Here is a 24,629-nt window from a genome sequence, read left to right on the forward strand (position 1 = left end):
CAAGTTTCACTGGAATGAAACTTGGCTTCAAAGTTGTGTACATAAAAATATGACTAACAAATTGCACAGGACAATTAAATTTGATTAAATGATTAAAAGTAGCTTAAGTATAAAAATTTTGTGGTTGTACACTATAAACTAGAATCCTTTGAAATATCTGATTTGCTGATTGATTAAATAAGTAAACAATTGATGGACACACATCTCACAATACAATCAATCATAGCAGTTTTAAACAATATATCTCTTCCTCTAACTGATTGTCTCCATCTGCTTTCTTTAATCAATCAGCAGAGCAAACCAAGGACCAAGAAATAGTTTGGATTTCAATCCACACAAAGTTAATATTAAAAATCTATGTTGCAAGAAAGTTATTTTACCATTCTAGAGACTTGGTGCTTTTTCTATCTTTAAATTTCTATAATTATACCACATACTGACACAAGACAATCTACTAATTATAAAATATTATAAGGAAAAAGTTCATTTAAAATTCAGCACAAGAAATTAAATACAGTTGAACCTATATTTGAATTTCACAGGAACAAGTAAAAAAATTCAAGATAGACAAATTTCATGATATAGAGGTTCTTACACACCAAACAATAATAGGTTTGATTGAAGGTGTGATATTGTATTAATAAAATAGCATATACAGTACATGTGTGTATTATGTATAAGTAAAAAATTGTTGCACATTAACAGAAACAGTTTGTCAATAGTTTCTGATGCCTGACTTTTCAATAAGATAAAAGCCAAACTCATAGCCAGAGATACAGTGCATTAATTGCAACTATGCACTGTATTGCAAGAGATGTTTCTCAATTACAATTTATTCTATCAAAATGTAGTTGAGCTTTGAATTTGTAATTTATACTTCAGTTCATAATATAGGTTTTGAGAGAAAATTATTTTAGATAAACATGGAAAATATATTGAATTTAGGCTGAAAATGCAGGAGAAAAAATAAATTTTGAGATACAGGTTCAACTGTATCTAGATGCTGACTCAGAATATTGATACTTATGATTCTGAAAATTCCCCAAAAATAATAAATTATGTATATTTATTTTGTAAAAATAGTAACATAGTTACAAAACCTTAATTTACACACAAAGTATTTTTATATATCTACATATAACAATATTTTATTTTATAACAAAAATAAATACTGAATTTCAAAAATAAATAGAAATCAAAATATAAAAATTAATATTTTATTTAACTCTCTTAGCATCTTGGCATTACTATTACTAATAAACACATTTACTTAATGTGGAAGAAATCAAATTTCAATTTTAATGTCTTTAACATTTGTTCACATCAGCTCAAACTGCACTCCCTGATTGAACCAATCCTTAATGAAAATATGACTGAAAATAAATCTTTTTTTGAAGATAAATTTGTATTAATAAAATTGTTCCCTTTTCTAATCTTTCCTGTTTATTTCCAAGTTTGAAATGGAAAAATTTCCATTATCAGTAAGTTTGTTAAAATTAAAAAATTTGTATGTAATTAATTTTGATAAAAACTCACCATTTTTACAGATGGAAGATTTTTTTTCTACAAGACCGTGCAACACACGAGTGCATAAATTATTTCTAATTGTCAACTGACAACAGCCTGCCTTCAGCATCTAAAACTGTTCTCAGATACAAAGTGGCAACACCTGTATAATCTAGAAAACCAAATAGAATCTCACATACACATCATCTTAGTATTAAAAAATCTAATCAATGGTTTTCATTGCAGAAAAGATTTTTGATTTAATCTAGATCTACGGGCAATGGCTTCATTAACCTAGCAGTAATTTTAGAATCTTTCATTTTGTTTAATGCCATAGTGAAGTCTTCCATGCAGATGGGACGAAGAGCATCATGATATGCTTCTTCCTCATTACTGAAATAAAATTTTTGCATTAGTTATCAAAAAGAATACAAACAAACTGTATAATTATACTTAAATTATTATAGGTAGCTGGATTTAAATTTACTGTTCCTATGTTTCTGAATACAATGATAATTTACATATGCAAATTTAACTGACTTAATATCATTGTTTAAATAAAATAACTTAGAATATAAATTTGATAACTAGTAAATATTTTTCACCAAATTAAATAATTAAGTTATAAAAGCATAAAGACCTACAATCTGCATTAACATAAGTATGCTTTCATCTGATCATATCCTACTGCTGAACAAGCATAATTGCTACTCTATAGCCAAATTCAACAGAAGTGACAATCAGAATGGCTAACTTACCATCAGCAAAAAGATATCTGAAAACAGGTGTTTGATTTTTCATATAAAGATCAATCATCAATTTTCTGTCAAACTTTGTTCCAAAACAATTAATCCAGAAAGGATCTTAATTGGTCTATGTTTAATCATAGACCAATTGAGGTCACATAAAAGCACATTCTGGATCCTTAGTCTCAAGTTTTTCATGTTGTACTCAAACTGACGTCATTGAACTCACTCGCGTTACTATGACTCACATAATTGGTAGTCTTGAGTTAGATCCATTGAGCGAACTCAAAAAGCGACAGGAAATACGTCACACTCACTTGGTTAAGTATGTCACTAAGCACAATGGGAATGTTTATAATGCATCTGGGCTTGCAACTATAATGATTTGACCAATCAACTTAACCGTAACAAGTTGTAAACAAATCAATGTGAATTAGTTTACACATATTACACTTAAAAGTTTTGTCTTATAGCAATATAGTATGTAGAAACAAAATAAAAACTGCCAATGTTTTATTTTAAAAAATAAGCGAAAAGAACAAAAAGAAATTTCAGTAACATATATAGAAAATAATAAGAAAATGAACAGTGAAAAATTCGACAACGAATTTACAAGAAAAAGACAATATAATTTGTGGAGAGAATTAGTTGAAAAATTAATTGCATGTTGGAGCTAAAAAACCCATTGTGTAATGGAAAAAGTATTTTAATTTAATCCTTTCTTCATACAGTTTTCTTCCTTGATCTATTTCTTAAACTGCTTTGTCTGTTAACACTTCTGATTAATAAATAATCTTAATATAGTAATATAGTATCTATGCTCTTAATAATTTATACATAAGTTTACTATCATTTTAATTCTCTTTTTCCACAAATTAGATACTTCTTTTTATTTTTGGAAAAATTTGCTGTATAATTTTATCAATTATGAATTAAATTTTTTTTATTAGTGTTGATTTGACATGAAAAGAAATAGCATCTATTCGTGGTTGAAAAATATGTTGCCTTCCTAAACAACTCTTTCAGCTCTTTCTAATGCTTCGATTGCATTCAGAATAGCATATTTGTCAGCCATTTTCACTTTTGTGTAGAGATCTCACATGCTCGACTCAAAGTCAAAGAACTTACATGGTGAGATGGGAAAGCATGTGAGTTATAACTTAAGACTACCAATTTGATGTCAGAGTGTGAGATGGTACCATGTGACACCTTCAACACATTGGAAATTTTAATATGAAAAACTTGAGACTAAGGGCCCAGGATCACTTAAATTATATATATATTAAATATAGACTGGTGTTTACTCTTGATACCACTGGAATTTATCTTTTTTTGAACAACAGAATTAAAAGTAAATAATATGAGCTAAAATTCTCACAGATTAAAAGAATTATAAACTACTGCAGTAAAGACATTTCACATGAATGCATTCTATGTGTAATGCCATCTGGATTAAGAGGTGATTAAACTATTAGGTGTAGAGAGAAAAATTCAAAAGTAAACCTATACTTCGAAAAACAACAGTTATAATGTTAAATGCAGATGAATCTTCATCTGCATTTAACATTATATGTGTCAACTGTAATAAAGTCAATATCAATCTTTTTTATTTTTCAATACACAGTCTCTTACTATAAGAATACATTTGTACAGAAATACCCTTTCTAATCTAAATGAAGATGCACTTTCACTATAATGCAGTCACTGCCAGCATAATATGGATAAGAGAATTTATAACTTAAGTTTAAAAAAAAATCAGTAGTAAGAGATTTAAAATGGTGTTAACCCAGTTTTTAACTTGTGGCATAAATTTATTTTAATAAAAAGTTGGCTATCCTTTTAGAAAAGTAAAGAAACTACAGGCATGTATGATTACTTAGTGAATAGAAACAAAAACAAAAAGAAAATACTGTACTGAGTACTGCTTGCATAAAAACACGTTTTTCATAAGTTCTTTCATAATGAATCTCCATGCAATGCTATACAAGAATGGTAAATTAGAGCCAATGCTTTAGTGTTGTTCTCAAAGTACAATTCTTTGAATGTAGTGTATTCATTTGCTCACTTCATTCATGTTAATGATATAATCAGACATATGCACACATACATACATAAAAATTTACAATAATTCTAATAAAGTGAGAAATACTGTAATGGAGCAAATGTAATGTGCAATGCTATTGTACTTTTACTATAAAATTCTGTTTGGGTGTTCAGTTCTGAAACTTTCCAATTTTAGCTTGTGGTGTGCCAAAAATTTATTCTTCCTATTGCTCATAAGTTTTTGTCTAAGTTAATTATAAAATCTTTTTTTTAACATCTATCACTTGAAAAAAATTATTAAAATAATCTTACCGATCAGTTGGTTCATCTCTCAGGTACTCTCGTATTCCATATAATGCAGCTGTTCGGCAAAGTTCTCTGAGATCACTTCCAGAATAGCCTTCGGTCAATTTACCAAGATATTCTGTGTTTACATCATCTGATATCTTAATTTAAATTTTAAATATTAATATGAGAATAAGCTACAATAATTTCCTTAACCAGTAAAAAAAATTACCACTTCATTTTCCAATATCAAATGCAAAATTGCTTTTCTTTGGGACAAATTCTATATAAAATTATAAACAAAAACTTTATTTCAGAAATTCATATTCAGTAATGTAACTGAAATAACTCACAGGTAAACCAACATGGAACATGGCAGGCATGCGACGGAGAATTGCTCTGTCTACATCCTCAGGCCGATTTGTTGCTCCCATTATAACAACTTGACAATGGGGAGTAGTTATGAGTCCGTCCCAAAGACTCATGAATTGTGCTTTCATCATTGCGGTGGCTTCATGATCATTACGATCACGAGATCTTAAAAATGAATCTAGGGTTTAAACATGTAACAGTTAATTTTCGGTTAAAATAAATTGTAATCATATGAAATTATAACAAACAACATACCTATTTCATCAATGAATATGATACATGGTTGTATTTTTACAGCCTAAAAAGATAATATTTGTCATCCAATTAAAATATATTTAATTTTTAATTACATCAAGTCCAAAAAAAGTTATTATAGAAACAGAAAATTACATTAATCATTTCCAAAAATTTTCAGATGCTATAGAACATGTATTTTTAAATTTATTGAAAAATTATTATAAAATAAACAATTCACTCTTGTTAATCCAAACTAATTTTGTTCATTTTTTCTAAATGTTTTCCAATCAAAAGCAAAAAGAAATCAGTTTATAAAAAATTTCTGAAAAATATATATAATGAACAGTTCGAACTGCAAACAAATTGGACAACAAACACATGTTCAGATAATGAACAGCCCTGGACAAATACAAGAGGAAGCAACACAGCATTTAAGATTTGTAAAACTATATTTTATTGTCATATATGAATGGTTTATGGAACAGTTGTATACATAACTTTTTTTTAACTAGTTGATTTCTGTTCTCTGAATTTTTGTAAGTGCTTTTCTGAACTTTTTATTTAAGAAAACTGATAATATTATGGAGCTTTAAAAAAAAAGTGAAATGTCACGAACTATGTTCATTATAGAAACTGAGCAAGAGATAATAGCCAAGGTAGAGAGTGGGCAAATGTCTAATGTTGCTAGGCAGCATGGCTTGAATAGGTCTACAGTTAGCACATTCTTAGTTAAGAAAGTTATAATCAATAAGAATCAAGCAGATAAAGGAGTAACAAAAATCACATCTGAAAAACAAAGATGTACAGTACCAGCCATGAAAAACTGGAGAGATTGCTTTTGGTTTGTTATTACACATAAATAAATGTAGTAAGAAATTATATAATTTTTTATTTATTTTCTGGAGTCTCCAGAACAAAATTAATCAAATTCCCATAAAAATCTATAGTAAATCAATAATCAGTTAATGAACAATTGAGGTAGCAAACATTGTCTTTGAATGAATTATGTTCATTAACTGATCACCCACTGTACTACATGTGAAAAAAAAATATATATGTATAGACTAATGCATATTTAAAAATATTTTATCCTGTATTTTTCTCTAGTCCCTTTTGATTTTATGTTACATGTTTATACAACATATAATTATTGCATTGGGTTTTTGGATTAGTAAGGGTACATGTTTATACAACATGTAACCTTACTAATCCAAAAACCCTGTGCAATAATTAGTTTGGATTAGCAAGTACACTATATTACACTTAATATTCAAAAATAATTTTTCTTCACACGTCTCAATTAGTTTTTTTTGGTCATGTTATTTTATTTTAAATGTTCTTAGAACATTTTAATCTTATATATTTGTTCCATAGCAGTGAAAGTTTACACATTATCTACATTTTAAAAGTGGATTATTAATCCTGTTTTTAAATGTATGTAATATGGTTAAAAAAAAATAATTAATAAAACTTATCTAAAAATGTTTAAATAAATTACTAAATACAAAGTTTAATCTGTAAAACAAACACGGTGACAAGGCTAAAATCTAAAAGCAATGACAATGACACGTGGTTGATAGGAAAGCTAGGACATGGAAGAAAAAGATTGTACTATCAGTTTTCATTAAACCTTAGGAAAAGTATAAAACAATTTGAAAATTTCAATATCCTAAAATCCGTGGGCAAATTTGAGATAATTGAAAATTGTGTTGTATGAGGGATACTCGTATCTACATTTTAAATATATGTAATTTTAAAAACCAAGTTTTATCATATATAATAATTATTGTTAAATAGATTTTCAGTATTCTTCTTTAAAGTTTTTACTAACCAGGTGGAATGTAACAGCAACCAGGGGAAAAACAATGTACAATATTAAAGAATTTATTATTTGTGAATACAACCCTTCTTTCTCTAAACTCAAAACAAATACATATACAGGGTGTCCACTTAAAAATCTGTTCAGGGACAAAAGAGATCTTTCTAGCACAAGTATGTGCATGTAACACATGCTTGTTCCAGCACTAAAATAACTAAAGGAAATCAATTTATGATTATTTGTATGTTATGCTAAATTATCTCTAACTAAACAATAAAGCCATCATTGCAGAAATTGATACAGAAAAATTAAACCTTATTTTGTTATAGAATATGTTCAAAATGACTGCCTTCAGTGGCAATACAAAGATGTAGATGGTTGAATGTGGCATTATGAATGGCACATAGCATTCCTGGCATTACTATATGTCTCCAGTTCACAACAACATTCAGTGTTGCTAAGTATGCTTTCGGAAATCTCACAAGAAAAATCCAGGGAGGTAGTCTGGAGAACAAGGTTGCCATGGAACAGAAATGTATTGTCCTGTCTGGTGATTGCCAAACTGCTTTTACAAACCACTGACACATATCAGTATAGGAAAGATGTGGTGCACCATTACATTGGTACTAGGGTTTCTCAAACAGAATTCCGTGATCCCGGTTGTCTTTTTAACCCAGGAAATCCCGCAAATTTCTTAAAAATTCACTTTTTTCTTATTTTGTGTTGAGGTTGAGGAATTTTGCAAATAGAAAGCATAATTAACTCATACACTGTCAGAATACATTTGTATTTATTAATTTTAAACCTACTTATTAGTTTTTCTTTAACTTTTGCTCATTATGGCATGCCACAAGTGGTCAATAATCAATACGCAGCTTATTTGTGGCAGCACTCTGAAAATCCTTTACTTTTCAGAACCTGTAATATCTGGAATAATTGTGCTTATGCTGTCTTAATTTTTAACCATGCCCAGTAGCTTCAATAACTGCGTAATGGCAGGTTGTTCAAATTGGGCAAGGATACAAATGAGTACAAAGTATGCAAGTATGAAGTTTTTCTTCAGAAACCTGATTATTAAAGCCAAATAAATTGCCGAATTATCGAGCTATAAGCTAGATGCCGCTATTAAAGTAGCCAAGGTAGACAAATCAAGAATACTAGAGAGCAAAAGAAGTACTGCAATCTCAAAAACGAACTTGAAATCTTCCAAACTACAGGTGAAAAAAAATCACATAATATCTGTCTTCTCTTAAATGCATTAAACACTATTCCAATCACATCAATTAAATCAGAAAGGGCATTCTTGGTAGCAAGACTTTTCATTACTAAAATAAGAATTAGATTGAGTGATTGAAGTATTGACATCTTTGCTTTTTAAAATCTTATAAAAGTTTACTTAAAAAACAAAAATTACCTTCTAAGTTATAAGTTTGATCTAAGTTCATGTTTTTTTTTAATTTTTAACTCAATTCAAAGTTTTTTTTTTGTTGTATGCAGTTTCCAGCAAACTTTAATAACTTTTTTTCTATTTGTGAAAATTTCTACATAATTCAAAGGTAATTTTTATTATATATCTTACACAGCATTATTAATATGATTTTGGATGTTACAGAAGGTATTAAATTACTTTAAAAAATGAAAAATAATTATATCATTTGATTTCACGATAGTTTGTATATTTAAAAATAATTAATTCTATCCCAAGAAACAGTTCATTTTTATCCTGAATCCTGGGACAAGCAAAAGACTGGGAAATGAGAAATCCTAACTGGTACTGATCTAGACTTATTTAACAAATTACATTATAGTGATAATGTCAATAAACAATTTTAAATTTGTATAAATTGTAAAAAACATATGCACTGACAACAAATGCATTATGTTTTAATGATTTAACAAACAGTGACCTATTTATATGTCAAATAATTTAAGCTCTGAAATTGTTATTCAAAATGAAATTATGTATGTAAAGAATAAATTAGAAAGAAATATTTGCAAAAAAAAAAAAAATAGTAAACTAAAAAATATTTGATTTATTGAGGATTGACAAAAAAATTTTTAAATGAAAAAAACTGAAGTACAGGCTGCCCTCATTTTATACCAATTTGTTTTATGCCTATGGACAATAATGCTGGTTTCAAATTTTTTCCACAATATGTACAATATTCTTTTGCAAATGCTAAATGCAAATATTCTTTTCAAGCTTGTAGTAGTGCTAGTAGCAAATTTGCTTAAATAGTGTTGGTTTGTTTATTATTCTAGGATGTTTATTACACTCATAATATTCCATCATTTTAAAGTTATTGTGTAATAATAAAAATAGAAAAACAGCTGTGCCAAATAAAAAGAAATTTGAGAATTCAAATATCCAAATCATCAACAAAATCACATCAATTCATAACTTTAAAAGTATTTGCTGAAAGGTAGGTGGTCAAAGCCAGATTGTAACTATGATCATGAAGAATACAGAGAAAATAAGTTCAAAAGCAGAAAACTATGAGAGTAAATGCAATGTGAGTAGTTCCCATGGTAAATTAGTAGAATAAATGGAAAGGTTATTAGCATTATGGGTAAAAGACTCGAACCAGAAAAATATTTCAAGTTAAACTGTTCTTTGTGATAAGGCTAACTTTATTACTTTATTTTGTATTAGTAAAACCTTTGGTACTAAACATGGTTTTATTTGAAGAACACACATTGAAGAATTTTATTGAAAAAGAAAATATATTCATTCTTGAATGATGGAACACATCTCTATTTATCCCAAAACAAAATGGATTTATTTTGTGCCAATTTTATCTAAGTCACCTCCTCAAAGAATTCATCACCAGTATAAAATGAGGGCAGTCTATAATTAAAAATTATTTGAATCTGTTTATTACTCATAAATACAATTTTACAAGAAGTTCATATACTTGGAATATTTTTATGAATGACTATAAATTTAAATTTTTGATCTCCAGAACTAATCTGTGAATTGTCATCAATCATTTACATGCTGATATATCTAGTATTTTAGCAGTATTAAAAATACTTAAAATGATGTTGACACAGCTATAATGCCAAATGCTATTTATTATGTTTCTTTGTACAATTTTATAATTAAAAAAATTCTGTGAAAATTTTAGGAGCTTTGCTTTCTTTATCTATATCTTATTCTTAAAAGTATAAGATATAGTTAAAAATTAGTGAAAAGAGACAAATGACATGACATTAATTAAATATCATAGTTTCATTCATATTTCAACTATATTGTGAGAGGAAAAAGCTGAATATATAAGTTTTACAAAGTTTGTAGCTTTGTTTAAAACACTTCTCACTATTTATGAATTTAAAATTAAATTTTAAAATTATTGTTTATTTGGCAATACAAATTGATTGATTACAATTTGAAAAACAATAGAATAATATTCATACCTTTCCCATTTTCAAATAATTATTATATCAGTTTACTTACTAAAGTGAATACTGAAGCAGCTAATTTCTGAGATTCACCATACCATTTATCAGTAAGTGCAGATACTTCTAAATTGATAAATCGAGCACCTGTGAAAAGTTTAGAAATTATGAATTTTAATTAAATATAAAAAATAAATAATACACAATTATAAGCTCTAACATTTTCAATTATAAAAACTTGAATTAACAAAATATAGGATAACTTAAAAGTCAGTTAATTGAGAAATATTGTGATTACAGTAGAGCGTTGTTTATCTGAATCAATTGGAAATGGGGTTGTTCGGATAACCGGTTTGTACAAAAAAATATATTAACATATCCCATGTTGAAATTTTTCTCCATTGCGTGTCATTTCGCATTGAATTTTTGTTGATGTTAAGCACGACATAAATTTTTTAAAAATAATAATCGTGGCTATTGTATCATTAAAAATTAATTCTTTATTTTGTACAAACAAAATAAATATATTGAAAAATATAAAAACAAAAAAATTATATTTTGGAAGTTAATTTAGTATCAAAAACATTCAATTCAGCACAACACAGTCTGACTGGAATGCTTTTCGTTAACCGACATTTTGGTTGATTGGCTTTCGGATAAACAACAGAAAGCAACTGAATCACAAATAACAGTATGCATAAGTTCTAAAACTTTCAACTGTTCTTTTGAGCCATACTATATATTCTATACTGATTTGTACAATTTTCCACAAAGAAGAAATAAAATGGTATTATCATATTAAACAACAAAAAGTGATTCATGCTTAAAATATACTGCAAATTAATTTTAAAAATCTGCAGAATATATATGATTGTTATTCTTAATCAAGGAATTACAGTATATAATCTCAAATATGCATCCTGAAGTACTTGGAAGATCTGAACTATAGTATGCTTGAAAGTTAAGATACAGTAAAACATATATTTGAAAAAATTTACCTCATTGCACAGTTTAAGAACTTTTAACAACAGTAAATTTTGTACAAAATTTTGACATAAATTGATCAGTTTTATGCATAAATGACAAAAAATATCATCTAATTTTTAAGGAAATTCAAGAAAATGTTTCAACATATGCAATATCATCATTAGTTATGGGCAAATATAAAACTATAGTAAATTAATTATATTAATTGTAAAATCTTTTAAATAGAATATCAATTTGAAAAAAATTTCCTTTAAAACAAGTTGAATTTGATAGGGCAGGGATGCTAAACTTAAGAATCACATGTTCAAAGTGGCATGTTGTTGAAAGAATTCATTTGTCATGCAACATACATTTATTTCTTTCAGTTTACCTTAATTTCACATTTAATACCTATTTTATATATTCACTTGAGTTTTCTATTCACAATCTGTTTTTCTTAAATTTGCTCTAATTAAATTATAGTGACTTCTTTTCTTTAAATAGTTTTTGAACTGTAAAGTTAACACAACTTTTTTTTAAGGATGCCTACTTTGGTGCACAAATTCAAAAGGTTTGCCATTCCAACAAAGAATCTAATTACTTATAATGATTCATACTCAAAATAATTTAAATTTTTATAAACATATATTACTTACCATATTTACTACAAGACAAATGTCAAACAACATTCAAATAAACAAAATAGAAATTAACAAGAATTAGAAGAAACACTAAAATAAAACTATCTTCCCAGTTTGCTCTTTTTTTAGATCTTGAGAACATAAGTCTTATTTCAGAATAAATTTTTATCTTGAGATTAATTTCCCTTAATATGCTAAACATCTTAAATTCTCTGATGTAAGACTAGTGAATTGTCAGAGGTGTAAAAACAGACAAAATGTGAAGACACTTTTATTTTAGTGTTTCTTGTAACTTTTGTGAATTTTTTAAAAATATACTAATTCTGTTATTTTTATTAAAAACATTCAAATAAATTTGTCCAGCTGTTCTTAAAAGAGACATTTTTATTGATTGCATATAGAAAGTTAAAGTTCAGTCAATTTATTGGAAAAAATTGCAATAAATTTATCATAAGTGATAATTTATCTCTAACAAAAATATATTACCATTACTGAAAAAATCAATGCGATTCTTTAAAGACATTATTTTGTACACAACTTTTTACAAAAATAATAAATAAAAAATGATTTTCAGGTAGCAAACTAATTAAATTTTTCATGAAGTAATGTTTTCATCCTGCTTTAGGACAGCTTCAGCTTCTTTGAAAATGATTGAAACAGTTGGTTGCCTGAAAGCAAGCATTTTATACCTGAAATAATAATAATATGAAGCCAGAACCTATGAGGTAATATTTGATTAATTAAAATGTGTTTTGAAAAAATTCTTATAGTATGTAGAAGATATAACAAAACCAAACTTTCTTCACTCCAAATGATTATATGTATATATAATACCATCTTGTTATCTAATTGGGTTACAATTTGAAAAAATTATAGACCTATAAATTCCAACAGTCTTTCTTTATCTTGAGAACAGGGTTAGATAGATGAAAGACGAAACCAGATATGGAAACCTTAGGGACAGGAGGCCCTGATTAACTACATACGAACTTCCGATTCAAACCAAAAGCCACATTATTGCAATTCAAAAATTTTCTCCTGTTAGATAGTCCAGTACAACTCTATTGTTAAAGGAAAAGTATGATGTACAGGGGAAAGCCACTACTAATTTGAGGTGAAGAGCATATATTTTAAATTAAAAATTGCAGCCCAGCATTGTGATGATGTCACAATAAATAATTGCTAATATATAAGATTAATTGTTTCCTTAAAAAGTTAAGTGAATTTGATTAAAAGTTTAAGTTTAGTATACAAAACTTCAAAATTAATTACAACTTACCAGCTTCTCTGGCTGTAGCTTTTGCTATTAAAGTTTTACCACAACCAGGAGGACCATGAAGTAACACACCTTAGAAATAATACATAATTATTAAGCATTATGATAACTACTTTACAAATGAAAAACTTATTTGAAACCTTTTGGAGGTTGTATTAATCTTGACCCAACAAACAATTCTCTCTTCTGAATGGGTAAAATAACTGTTTCCTTAATTTCTTGAATGATGTTATCTAAACCAGCAATGTCATTCCATGAGATATCTATGTTCATTGGATCAACTAACTGTGCTGCTATGGACAGTTCATATTCTGATAGCTACAAACAAGCAGATATGAAAATAAAGCAATACTTATAAAAAACAATAAAATATTTTATATAGTTCTTTTAATAATTAGTTAATCAGGTTTTGTTCAAATTATTGTACACCCTTTGTCAGAAAAGTTCCAGGACAAATCTAAATCCTTTTTATTTAATTAAAATTATAAAATTTTTGAATCAAAAGACAAATATATTTATGTACTTACTTTTACATTCTGCACTCCTATTTTACTTAAAATACTTTCAGCCTATAAAAATAAATAAGTCATATAAATAAGAAATAAAAATAAAGTTTAAAAAATTTTTAGAAAATTTTTGAATGTGTTAATCTTTATCCTTGAAAAGCAATACAAATAGTACATATTTCCAGAGAGAACTAGGAGAGGATTTTCTTACAAATGAGTCATTTTCAAGAAAGTTAGAGAAAATCTGATTCTCTATAGTTAACAACAAAATTTTTCTGACCCTTTCCAAAAATCCAAACTGATTCTGCTGTTTTGTGATTGTAATTTGGTCTCTAGTTCTAAAATTTAACTTTGTTTCATGTAATTTCTATCAAGAGCTTTTTAGTGCTATATAACTGTACAGCGGTGTGCAGTCCATGGAAGTTGCGGAAGCACTGCTTCCCTTGTATTTTCTAAAATATAAATACATATTGTGCAATTATTTTCATATTTTAACATACTTTGAATTACTTAAAATAAATATTTTATTATAACTGTATTACAAATTTCTATACATGTAAAAAACAATATAATAAGATTGCTATTGTATATTTGAATATAAATTCATATATGCATATTCCCAATAGAAGTGCCATATTGTCAAATATGGCACAGCTTCCATGGCAAAAATATTTGAATTGTGTAAAGCAGCCAGATAATAGGCATCTGCGCATGCGCTTTACAGAGCACTAACCTCTCGCAGTTTAGCTTGTAGATGCTACAAACCAAAATATTGCATAATGCTTCCAATGATTCTATCCATTAGCCACTCGTAGGGAGCTATTTGACTAACTGCATTGTTTTAAGATTTAAAAAGTAAAAAATATTTTATTTTTATATACTTTTCTTTACAAAGCTACACAGGTAGCCCTCAGTTTATGCCGGCTCAATTTACGCCTGTGCAATTCACCATTTTGTGGTAATTCCCCGATTTTCCCTATGCCAGATTGATTTTTGTTTCAGTGTTGACGTACTTACTGAGCCATGACATTGTACTGATACATTCATTAAAACAAAGATTTTTTATTGAATATATTTATTTTTTCTGTTTAATATTATTGGGTATATATACATTTGCATTAAATTAATATTAAAATACTAAATGTTTAGGTTCCCAAGAGTCAAGTTATTAAACTTAATAGTCCAATAAATTTCGTCCGAATCCAGAGCGCTAATGAACGCAAATAGTTCATATCCCATATCAGTTTGTTCAGTAAAACATGATGCAGTAGCACTTCTGGTGATCACAAATTACCATTAGTGAGGTGAAATCTACTTCTCATTGGCCAGACGATATCTAACTCTCCTTAGCGAGATGAAACCAACTTCAATTTTTCCACCCAAACTGACCTTATATATGCGCTATGGTGGCTGGTGGTTGACCAATCAGCGTCTCTGCTCATATGTAGTTCTATTTCGGGTTAGCGTATCCTTTCAACTACGGAAAGTTTAACGGACGAACTTTGTGAGTTCGACAATGATTGGGAGCGAAGTGCAAATATAAAAATGAGCATCATTGCATCCATTCGACCATATTCTGAAATTATTAATGAAAGTAAACAAAATTCTAAACAATTACAAATGAATACTTTTTTCTGAAAAATGTAAGAGATCCAAAACTTTGAAATATCATTTGTTTTTCTTAAGATTTTTTAATAAAACATTTCATTTTATTTTATCATAAAATAAATTTTTAAAAATTAAATTTATAATATATGTATTTTGTATTATATTGTATTAATAAACAGAATTATTTGCTTATTTTTCACTTATGTAGAACCTAATCCCATACCTCACTGTAAATATGAGTTCGTTTTACACAGATTCAATTTGTGCCGGCTTTGGTCGGAATGGAACTGCAGCGTAAACCGAGGGCTACCTGCATTTAATGATAATTATATTGACAAATTTTCAGACAAAATCTTAAAAATTTTTATCACTTTTACATGTTAATAATTTTAAATATTATGAAAAACAATTTTCTGAAAAGAGTTTTAATTCTTTAAGTAAATTTTATGGATAATTTTTTGTTACCTAAATTACGTAGTAAACTGTAATATTTATATTCATGTCCAGATTATATTGGTAAGCCACTCTTAGACATAAAAAATATTATAATTAATGATGATCTGAACAAAGATGTACTAAAAAAATTATATGATTTAATATCATTAATTTTTATGGTACCATCTACAAGTACATCTGTTGAGCTCAGTTTATCAACCATGAAGCAAATCCCTACATTTGCAAGGAACACTCAGTCAGAGGAAAGATTACTGTCACTAGCGTTACTTTCAGTAGAAAAAGAGCTTTTAAACACTTCAATGGAATCAATGACAAGTGATTTTTATGATAAAGTTATTAACAACTTTTCAGAAAAAATTGCCAAATAGAGTTAGTTTATAAAAAAAATAATAAAAACAAGTTCTTATATCTTTGTTTCATATCAATTATCAATTTTAGAATTAAAATAAACTGTTTATTTTTATCATTTCCAGTATTTGTTTAAAGTTTTTATGGAAATACAGCTTCTCTATCATCAAATGTCACTGCACACCACTGTAACAGTACTATTCCTGCCTGTTGTGATGATTCCTAATGCTCTTTAATTCTTTGACCAATGCTTCTTTGTGTAATAAGGACATGGAGTGCATATGGTACAGTGTAGGGCCATTAAGCCACAGGCCAGTAATCTGCGAATTCACTTAAGTGGCACAAAAAGTTTGGATCCCAATTTTTTGGCATTATAGATCATATGGACATGGACATGGCCTCTCAAACACTCAAGACAGGTGCTGATAGCTGTCATTTTGGAATTTCAAATGTCCGTGATTGATGTGCTATCACTATTGCGGATGAAATATTTAAATGCTGGCTTATAGCTTCAAAGAGGTATTTATAGAAGATTAGTCTTATTTGTCAATAAACAATAAAATAACTTACAATGAAATTGAAATACAGTATTAATTTGTTTTATCCATGCTGAGTGTCAGTGTTATGGAGGCTGCCATTGTAACCAATTCACACCTTACAATGCTACAAAGTTAATCTGTGGACACCTAAGCCACGGTTGAGCAGTTTGGACCCCAATCACTGCGGCTTAATGGTCCTACACTGTATTTTTTCCTCTTCAATACTCTCTTCATTGGGTCAGAGTATTCTGTGTTGTCTCTTAACATTATATGTAAACTATTTGCTTTCTTCATAGAAAATGAGTAGGAAGATAGTGTAAAATGAGATGTTCAGGATTCAGTTTATTATTCTCTTCTTTAATTCTGTTAGCATAGGTGTACACATACAAAAATTTTTATTAATCAGGGTTCAATTAAATCAGAATTTTATAACCAAGATAATTAAAAAAAATTGTAGCTTATGAATTTTAAATATTTAGTAATCCAAGATAAGACAATGTAATGTATTCATTACAGATCATTTTCACAGACAATGTTTAATATTAAATAATTATTTTATCAATACTCATAATTAAATACTTATTGCAGTGGTTCCCAAATTTTATCAATCCATAGCGCACTTACAGGTTTAGTATTTTGTCTCGGCATCCTTGTCAAAATATGTGTACGATGACATAACTCAGGCACAGAAATGAAAACAACTCTTAAGATGAAGCTCACATTTATTAAAATTGNGAAACAGTTCATTTTTATCCTGAATCCTGGGACAAGCAAAAGACTGGGAAATGAGAAATCCTAACTGGTACTGATCTAGACTTATTTAACAAATTACATTATAGTGATAATGTCAATAAACAATTTTAAATTTGTATAAATTGTAAAAAACATATGCACTGACAACAAATGCATTATGTTTTAATGATTTAACAAACAGTGACCTATTTATATGTCAAATAATTTAAGCTCTGAAATTGTTATTCAAAATGAAATTATGTATGTAAAGAATAAATTAGAAAGAAATATTTGCAAAAAAAAAAAAAATAGTAAACTAAAAAATATTTGATTTATTGAGGATTGACAAAAAAATTTTTAAATGAAAAAAACTGAAGTACAGGCTGCCCTCATTTTATACCAATTTGTTTTATGCCTATGGACAATAATGCTGGTTTCAAATTTTTTCCACAATATGTACAATATTCTTTTGCAAATGCTAAATGCAAATATTCTTTTCAAGCTTGTAGTAGTGCTAGTAGCAAATTTGCTTAAATAGTGTTGGTTTGTTTATTATTCTAGGATGTTTATTACACTCATAATATTCCATCATTTTAAAGTTATTGTGTAATAATAAAAATAGAAAAACAGCTGTGCCAAATAAAAAGAAATTTGAGAATTCAAATATCCAAATCATCAACAAAATCACATCAATTCATAACTTTAAAAGTATTTGCTGAAAGGTAGGTGGTCAAAGCCAGATTGTAACTATGATCATGAAGAATACAGAGAAAATAAGTTCAAAAGCAGAAAACTATGAGAGTAAATGCAATGTGAGTAGTTCCCATGGTAAATTAGTAGAATAAATGGAAAGGTTATTAGCATTATGGGTAAAAGACTCGAACCAGAAAAATATTTCAAGTTAAACTGTTCTTTGTGATAAGGCTAACTTTATTACTTTATTTTGTATTAGTAAAACCTTTGGTACTAAACATGGTTTTATTTGAAGAACACACATTGAAGAATTTTATTGAAAAAGAAAATATATTCATTCTTGAATGATGGAACACATCTCTATTTATCCCAAAACAAAATGGATTTATTTTGTGCCAATTTTATCTAAGTCACCTCCTCAAAGAATTCATCACCAGTATAAAATGAGGGCAGTCTATAATTAAAAATTATTTGAATCTGTTTATTACTCATAAATACAATTTTACAAGAAGTTCATATACTTGGAATATTTTTATGAATGACTATAAATTTAAATTTTTGATCTCCAGAACTAATCTGTGAATTGTCATCAATCATTTACATGCTGATATATCTAGTATTTTAGCAGTATTAAAAATACTTAAAATGATGTTGACACAGCTATAATGCCAAATGCTATTTATTATGTTTCTTTGTACAATTTTATAATTAAAAAAATTCTGTGAAAATTTTAGGAGCTTTGCTTTCTTTATCTATATCTTATTCTTAAAAGTATAAGATATAGTTAAAAATTAGTGAAAAGAGACAAATGACATGACATTAATTAAATATCATAGTTTCATTCATATTTCAACTATATTGTGAGAGGAAAAAGCTGAATATATAAGTTTTACAAAGTTTGTAGCTTTGTTTAAAACACTTCTCACTATTTATGAATTTAAAATTAAATTTTAAAATTATTGTTTATTTGGCAATACAAATTGATTGATTACAATTTGAAAAACAATAGAATAATATTCATACCTTTCCCATTTTCAAATAATTATTATATCAGTTTACTTACTAAAGTGAATACTGAAGCAGCTAATTTCTGAGATTCACCATACCATTTATCAGTAAGTGCAGATACTTCTAAATTGATAAATCGAGCACCTGTGAAAAGTTTAGAAATTATGAATTTTAATTAAATATAAAAAATAAATAATACACAATTATAAGCTCTAACATTTTCAATTATAAAAACTTGAATTAACAAAATATAGGATAACTTAAAAGTCAGTTAATTGAGAAATATTGTGATTACAGTAGAGCGTTGTTTATCTGAATCAATTGGAAATGGGGTTGTTCGGATAACCGGTTTGTACAAAAAAATATATTAACATATCCCATGTTGAAATTTTTCTCCATTGCGTGTCATTTCGCATTGAATTTTTGTTGATGTTAAGCACGACATAAATTTTTTAAAAATAATAATCGTGGCTATTGTATCATTAAAAATTAATTCTTTATTTTGTACAAACAAAATAAATATATTGAAAAATATAAAAACAAAAAAATTATATTTTGGAAGTTAATTTAGTATCAAAAACATTCAATTCAGCACAACACAGTCTGACTGGAATGCTTTTCGTTAACCGACATTTTGGTTGATTGGCTTTCGGATAAACAACAGAAAGCAACTGAATCACAAATAACAGTATGCATAAGTTCTAAAACTTTCAACTGTTCTTTTGAGCCATACTATATATTCTATACTGATTTGTACAATTTTCCACAAAGAAGAAATAAAATGGTATTATCATATTAAACAACAAAAAGTGATTCATGCTTAAAATATACTGCAAATTAATTTTAAAAATCTGCAGAATATATATGATTGTTATTCTTAATCAAGGAATTACAGTATATAATCTCAAATATGCATCCTGAAGTACTTGGAAGATCTGAACTATAGTATGCTTGAAAGTTAAGATACAGTAAAACATATATTTGAAAAAATTTACCTCATTGCACAGTTTAAGAACTTTTAACAACAGTAAATTTTGTACAAAATTTTGACATAAATTGATCAGTTTTATGCATAAATGACAAAAAATATCATCTAATTTTTAAGGAAATTCAAGAAAATGTTTCAACATATGCAATATCATCATTAGTTATGGGCAAATATAAAACTATAGTAAATTAATTATATTAATTGTAAAATCTTTTAAATAGAATATCAATTTGAAAAAAATTTCCTTTAAAACAAGTTGAATTTGATAGGGCAGGGATGCTAAACTTAAGAATCACATGTTCAAAGTGGCATGTTGTTGAAAGAATTCATTTGTCATGCAACATACATTTATTTCTTTCAGTTTACCTTAATTTCACATTTAATACCTATTTTATATATTCACTTGAGTTTTCTATTCACAATCTGTTTTTCTTAAATTTGCTCTAATTAAATTATAGTGACTTCTTTTCTTTAAATAGTTTTTGAACTGTAAAGTTAACACAACTTTTTTTTAAGGATGCCTACTTTGGTGCACAAATTCAAAAGGTTTGCCATTCCAACAAAGAATCTAATTACTTATAATGATTCATACTCAAAATAATTTAAATTTTTATAAACATATATTACTTACCATATTTACTACAAGACAAATGTCAAACAACATTCAAATAAACAAAATAGAAATTAACAAGAATTAGAAGAAACACTAAAATAAAACTATCTTCCCAGTTTGCTCTTTTTTTAGATCTTGAGAACATAAGTCTTATTTCAGAATAAATTTTTATCTTGAGATTAATTTCCCTTAATATGCTAAACATCTTAAATTCTCTGATGTAAGACTAGTGAATTGTCAGAGGTGTAAAAACAGACAAAATGTGAAGACACTTTTATTTTAGTGTTTCTTGTAACTTTTGTGAATTTTTTAAAAATATACTAATTCTGTTATTTTTATTAAAAACATTCAAATAAATTTGTCCAGCTGTTCTTAAAAGAGACATTTTTATTGATTGCATATAGAAAGTTAAAGTTCAGTCAATTTATTGGAAAAAATTGCAATAAATTTATCATAAGTGATAATTTATCTCTAACAAAAATATATTACCATTACTGAAAAAATCAATGCGATTCTTTAAAGACATTATTTTGTACACAACTTTTTACAAAAATAATAAATAAAAAATGATTTTCAGGTAGCAAACTAATTAAATTTTTCATGAAGTAATGTTTTCATCCTGCTTTAGGACAGCTTCAGCTTCTTTGAAAATGATTGAAACAGTTGGTTGCCTGAAAGCAAGCATTTTATACCTGAAATAATAATAATATGAAGCCAGAACCTATGAGGTAATATTTGATTAATTAAAATGTGTTTTGAAAAAATTCTTATAGTATGTAGAAGATATAACAAAACCAAACTTTCTTCACTCCAAATGATTATATGTATATATAATACCATCTTGTTATCTAATTGGGTTACAATTTGAAAAAATTGTAGACCTATAAATTCCCACAGTCTTCCAACAGTCTTTCCTTATCTTGAGAACAGGGTTAGATAGATGAAAGACGAAACCAGATATGGAAACCTTAGGGACAGGAGGCCCTGATTAACTACATACGAACTTTCGATTCAAACCAAAAGCCACATTATTTCAATTCAAAAATTTTCTCCTGTTAGATAGATGGCCAGTACAACTCTATTGTTAAAGGAAAAGTATGATGTACAGGGGAAAGCCACTACTAATTTGAGGTGAAGAGCATATATTTTAAATTGAAAATACGATTAAAAATTGCAGCCCAGCATTGTGATGATGTCACAATAAATAATTGCTAATATATAAGATTAATTGTTTCCTTAAAAAGTTAAGTGAATTTGATTAAAAGTTTAAGTTTAGTATACAAAACTTCAAAATTAATTACAACTTACCAGCTTCTCTGGCTGTAGCTTTTGCTATTAAAGTTTTACCACAACCAGGAGGACCATGAAGTAACACACCTTAGAAATAATACATAATTATTAAGCATTATGATAACTACTTTACAAATGAAAAACTTATTTGAAACCTTTTGGAGGTTGTATTAATCTTGACCCAACAAACAATTCTCTCTTCTGAATGGGTAAAATAACTGTTTCCTTAATTTCTTGAATGATGTTATCTAAACCAGCAATGTCATTCCATGAGATATCTATGTTCATTGGATCAACTAACTGTGCTGCTATGGACAGTTCATATTCTGATAGCTACAAACAAGCAGATATGAAAATAAAGCAATACTTATAAAAAACAATAAAATATTTTATATAGTTCTTTTAATAATTAGTTAATCAGGTTTTGTTCAAATTATTGTACACCCTTTGTCAGAAAAGTTCCAGGACAAATCTAAATCCTTTTTATTTAATTAAAATTATAAAATTTTTGAATCAAAAGACAAATATATTTATGTACTTACTTTTACATTCTGCACTCCTATTTTACTTAAAATACTTTCAGCCTATAAAAATAAATAAGTCATATAAATAAGAAATAAAAATAAAGTTTAAAAAATTTTTAGAAAATTTTTGAATGTGTTAATCTTTATCCTTGAAAAGCAATACAAATAGTACATATTTCCAGAGAGAACTAGGAGAGGATTTTCTTACAAATGAGTCATTTTCAAGAAAGTTAGAGAAAATCTGATTCTCTATAGTTAACAACAAAATTTTTCTGACCCTTTCCAAAAATCCAAACTGATTCTGCTGTTTTGTGATTGTAATTTGGTCTCTAGTTCTAAAATTTAACTTTGTTTCATGTAATTTCTATCAAGAGCTTTTTAGTGCTATATAACTGTACAGCGGTGTGCAGTCCATGGAAGTTGCGGAAGCACTGCTTCCCTTGTATTTTCTAAAATATAAATACATATTGTGCAATTATTTTCATATTTTAACATACTTTGAATTACTTAAAATAAATATTTTATTATAACTGTATTACAAATTTCTATACATGTAAAAAACAATATAATAAGATTGCTATTGTATATTTGAATATAAATTCATATATGCATATTCCCAATAGAAGTGCCATATTGTCAAATATGGCACAGCTTCCATGGCAAAAATATTTGAATTGTGTAAAGCAGCCAGATAATAGGCATCTGCGCATGCGCTTTACAGAGCACTAACCTCTCGCAGTTTAGCTTGTAGATGCTACAAACCAAAATATTGCATAATGCTTCCAATGATTCTATCCATTAGCCACTCGTAGGGAGCTATTTGACTAACTGCATTGTTTTAAGATTTAAAAAGTAAAAAATATTTTATTTTTATATACTTTTCTTTACAAAGCTACACAGGTAGCCCTCAGTTTATGCCGGCTCAATTTACGCCTGTGCAATTCACCATTTTGTGGTAATTCCCCGATTTTCCCTATGCCAGATTGATTTTTGTTTCAGTGTTGACGTACTTACTGAGCCATGACATTGTACTGATACATTCATTAAAACAAAGATTTTTTATTGAATATATTTATTTTTTCTGTTTAATATTATTGGGTATATATACATTTGCATTAAATTAATATTAAAATACTAAATGTTTAGGTTCCCAAGAGTCAAGTTATTAAACTTAATAGTCCAATAAATTTCGTCCGAATCCAGAGCGCTAATGAACGCAAATAGTTCATATCCCATATCAGTTTGTTCAGTAAAACATGATGCAGTAGCACTTCTGGTGATCACAAATTACCATTAGTGAGGTGAAATCTACTTCTCATTGGCCAGACGATATCTAACTCTCCTTAGCGAGATGAAACCAACTTCAATTTTTCCACCCAAACTGACCTTATATATGCGCTATGGTGGCTGGTGGTTGACCAATCAGCGTCTCTGCTCATATGTAGTTCTATTTCGGGTTAGCGTATCCTTTCAACTACGGAAAGTTTAACGGACGAACTTTGTGAGTTCGACAATGATTGGGAGCGAAGTGCAAATATAAAAATGAGCATCATTGCATCCATTCGACCATATTCTGAAATTATTAATGAAAGTAAACAAAATTCTAAACAATTACAAATGAATACTTTTTTCTGAAAAATGTAAGAGATCCAAAACTTTGAAATATCATTTGTTTTTCTTAAGATTTTTTAATAAAACATTTCATTTTATTTTATCATAAAATAAATTTTTAAAAATTAAATTTATAATATATGTATTTTGTATTATATTGTATTAATAAACAGAATTATTTGCTTATTTTTCACTTATGTAGAACCTAATCCCATACCTCACTGTAAATATGAGTTCGTTTTACACAGATTCAATTTGTGCCGGCTTTGGTCGGAATGGAACTGCAGCGTAAACCGAGGGCTACCTGCATTTAATGATAATTATATTGACAAATTTTCAGACAAAATCTTAAAAATTTTTATCACTTTTACATGTTAATAATTTTAAATATTATGAAAAACAATTTTCTGAAAAGAGTTTTAA

At 27.6% G+C, this 24,629-nt stretch overlaps 1 protein-coding gene across 1 annotated transcript in view; it reads right to left on the minus strand.

Annotated features, from left to right (window-relative positions):
* Positions 1-1,203: 1,203 nt before the first annotated feature.
* Positions 1,204-24,629, minus strand: part of LOC111622757 (ATPase family AAA domain-containing protein 1-B-like) — a 31,880-nt gene continuing 8,454 nt past the window's right edge. The window contains exons 2-14 of the mRNA XM_023365186.1: positions 22,614-22,655; positions 22,227-22,404; positions 22,090-22,158; positions 19,236-19,324; positions 13,818-13,856; positions 13,431-13,608; positions 13,294-13,362; positions 10,466-10,554; positions 5,208-5,250; positions 4,934-5,130; positions 4,813-4,863; positions 4,608-4,741; positions 1,204-1,899 (exon numbers count right to left, since the gene is read on the minus strand). Coding sequence (XP_023220954.1) covers positions 1,767-1,899; positions 4,608-4,741; positions 4,813-4,863; positions 4,934-5,130; positions 5,208-5,250; positions 10,466-10,554; positions 13,294-13,362; positions 13,431-13,608; positions 13,818-13,856; positions 19,236-19,324; positions 22,090-22,158; positions 22,227-22,404; positions 22,614-22,655 — 1,311 coding nt within the window. The 3' untranslated portion in view covers positions 1,204-1,766. The remainder of the gene's footprint in view (positions 1,900-4,607; positions 4,742-4,812; positions 4,864-4,933; positions 5,131-5,207; positions 5,251-10,465; positions 10,555-13,293; positions 13,363-13,430; positions 13,609-13,817; positions 13,857-19,235; positions 19,325-22,089; positions 22,159-22,226; positions 22,405-22,613; positions 22,656-24,629) is intronic.

The sequence above is a fragment of the Centruroides sculpturatus genome, unplaced genomic scaffold (assembly GCF_000671375.1).
Source record: "Centruroides sculpturatus isolate CEXI.00-Female unplaced genomic scaffold, Cexi_2.0 scaffold39, whole genome shotgun sequence".
NCBI classification, from domain to species: domain Eukaryota; kingdom Metazoa; phylum Arthropoda; class Arachnida; order Scorpiones; family Buthidae; genus Centruroides; species Centruroides sculpturatus.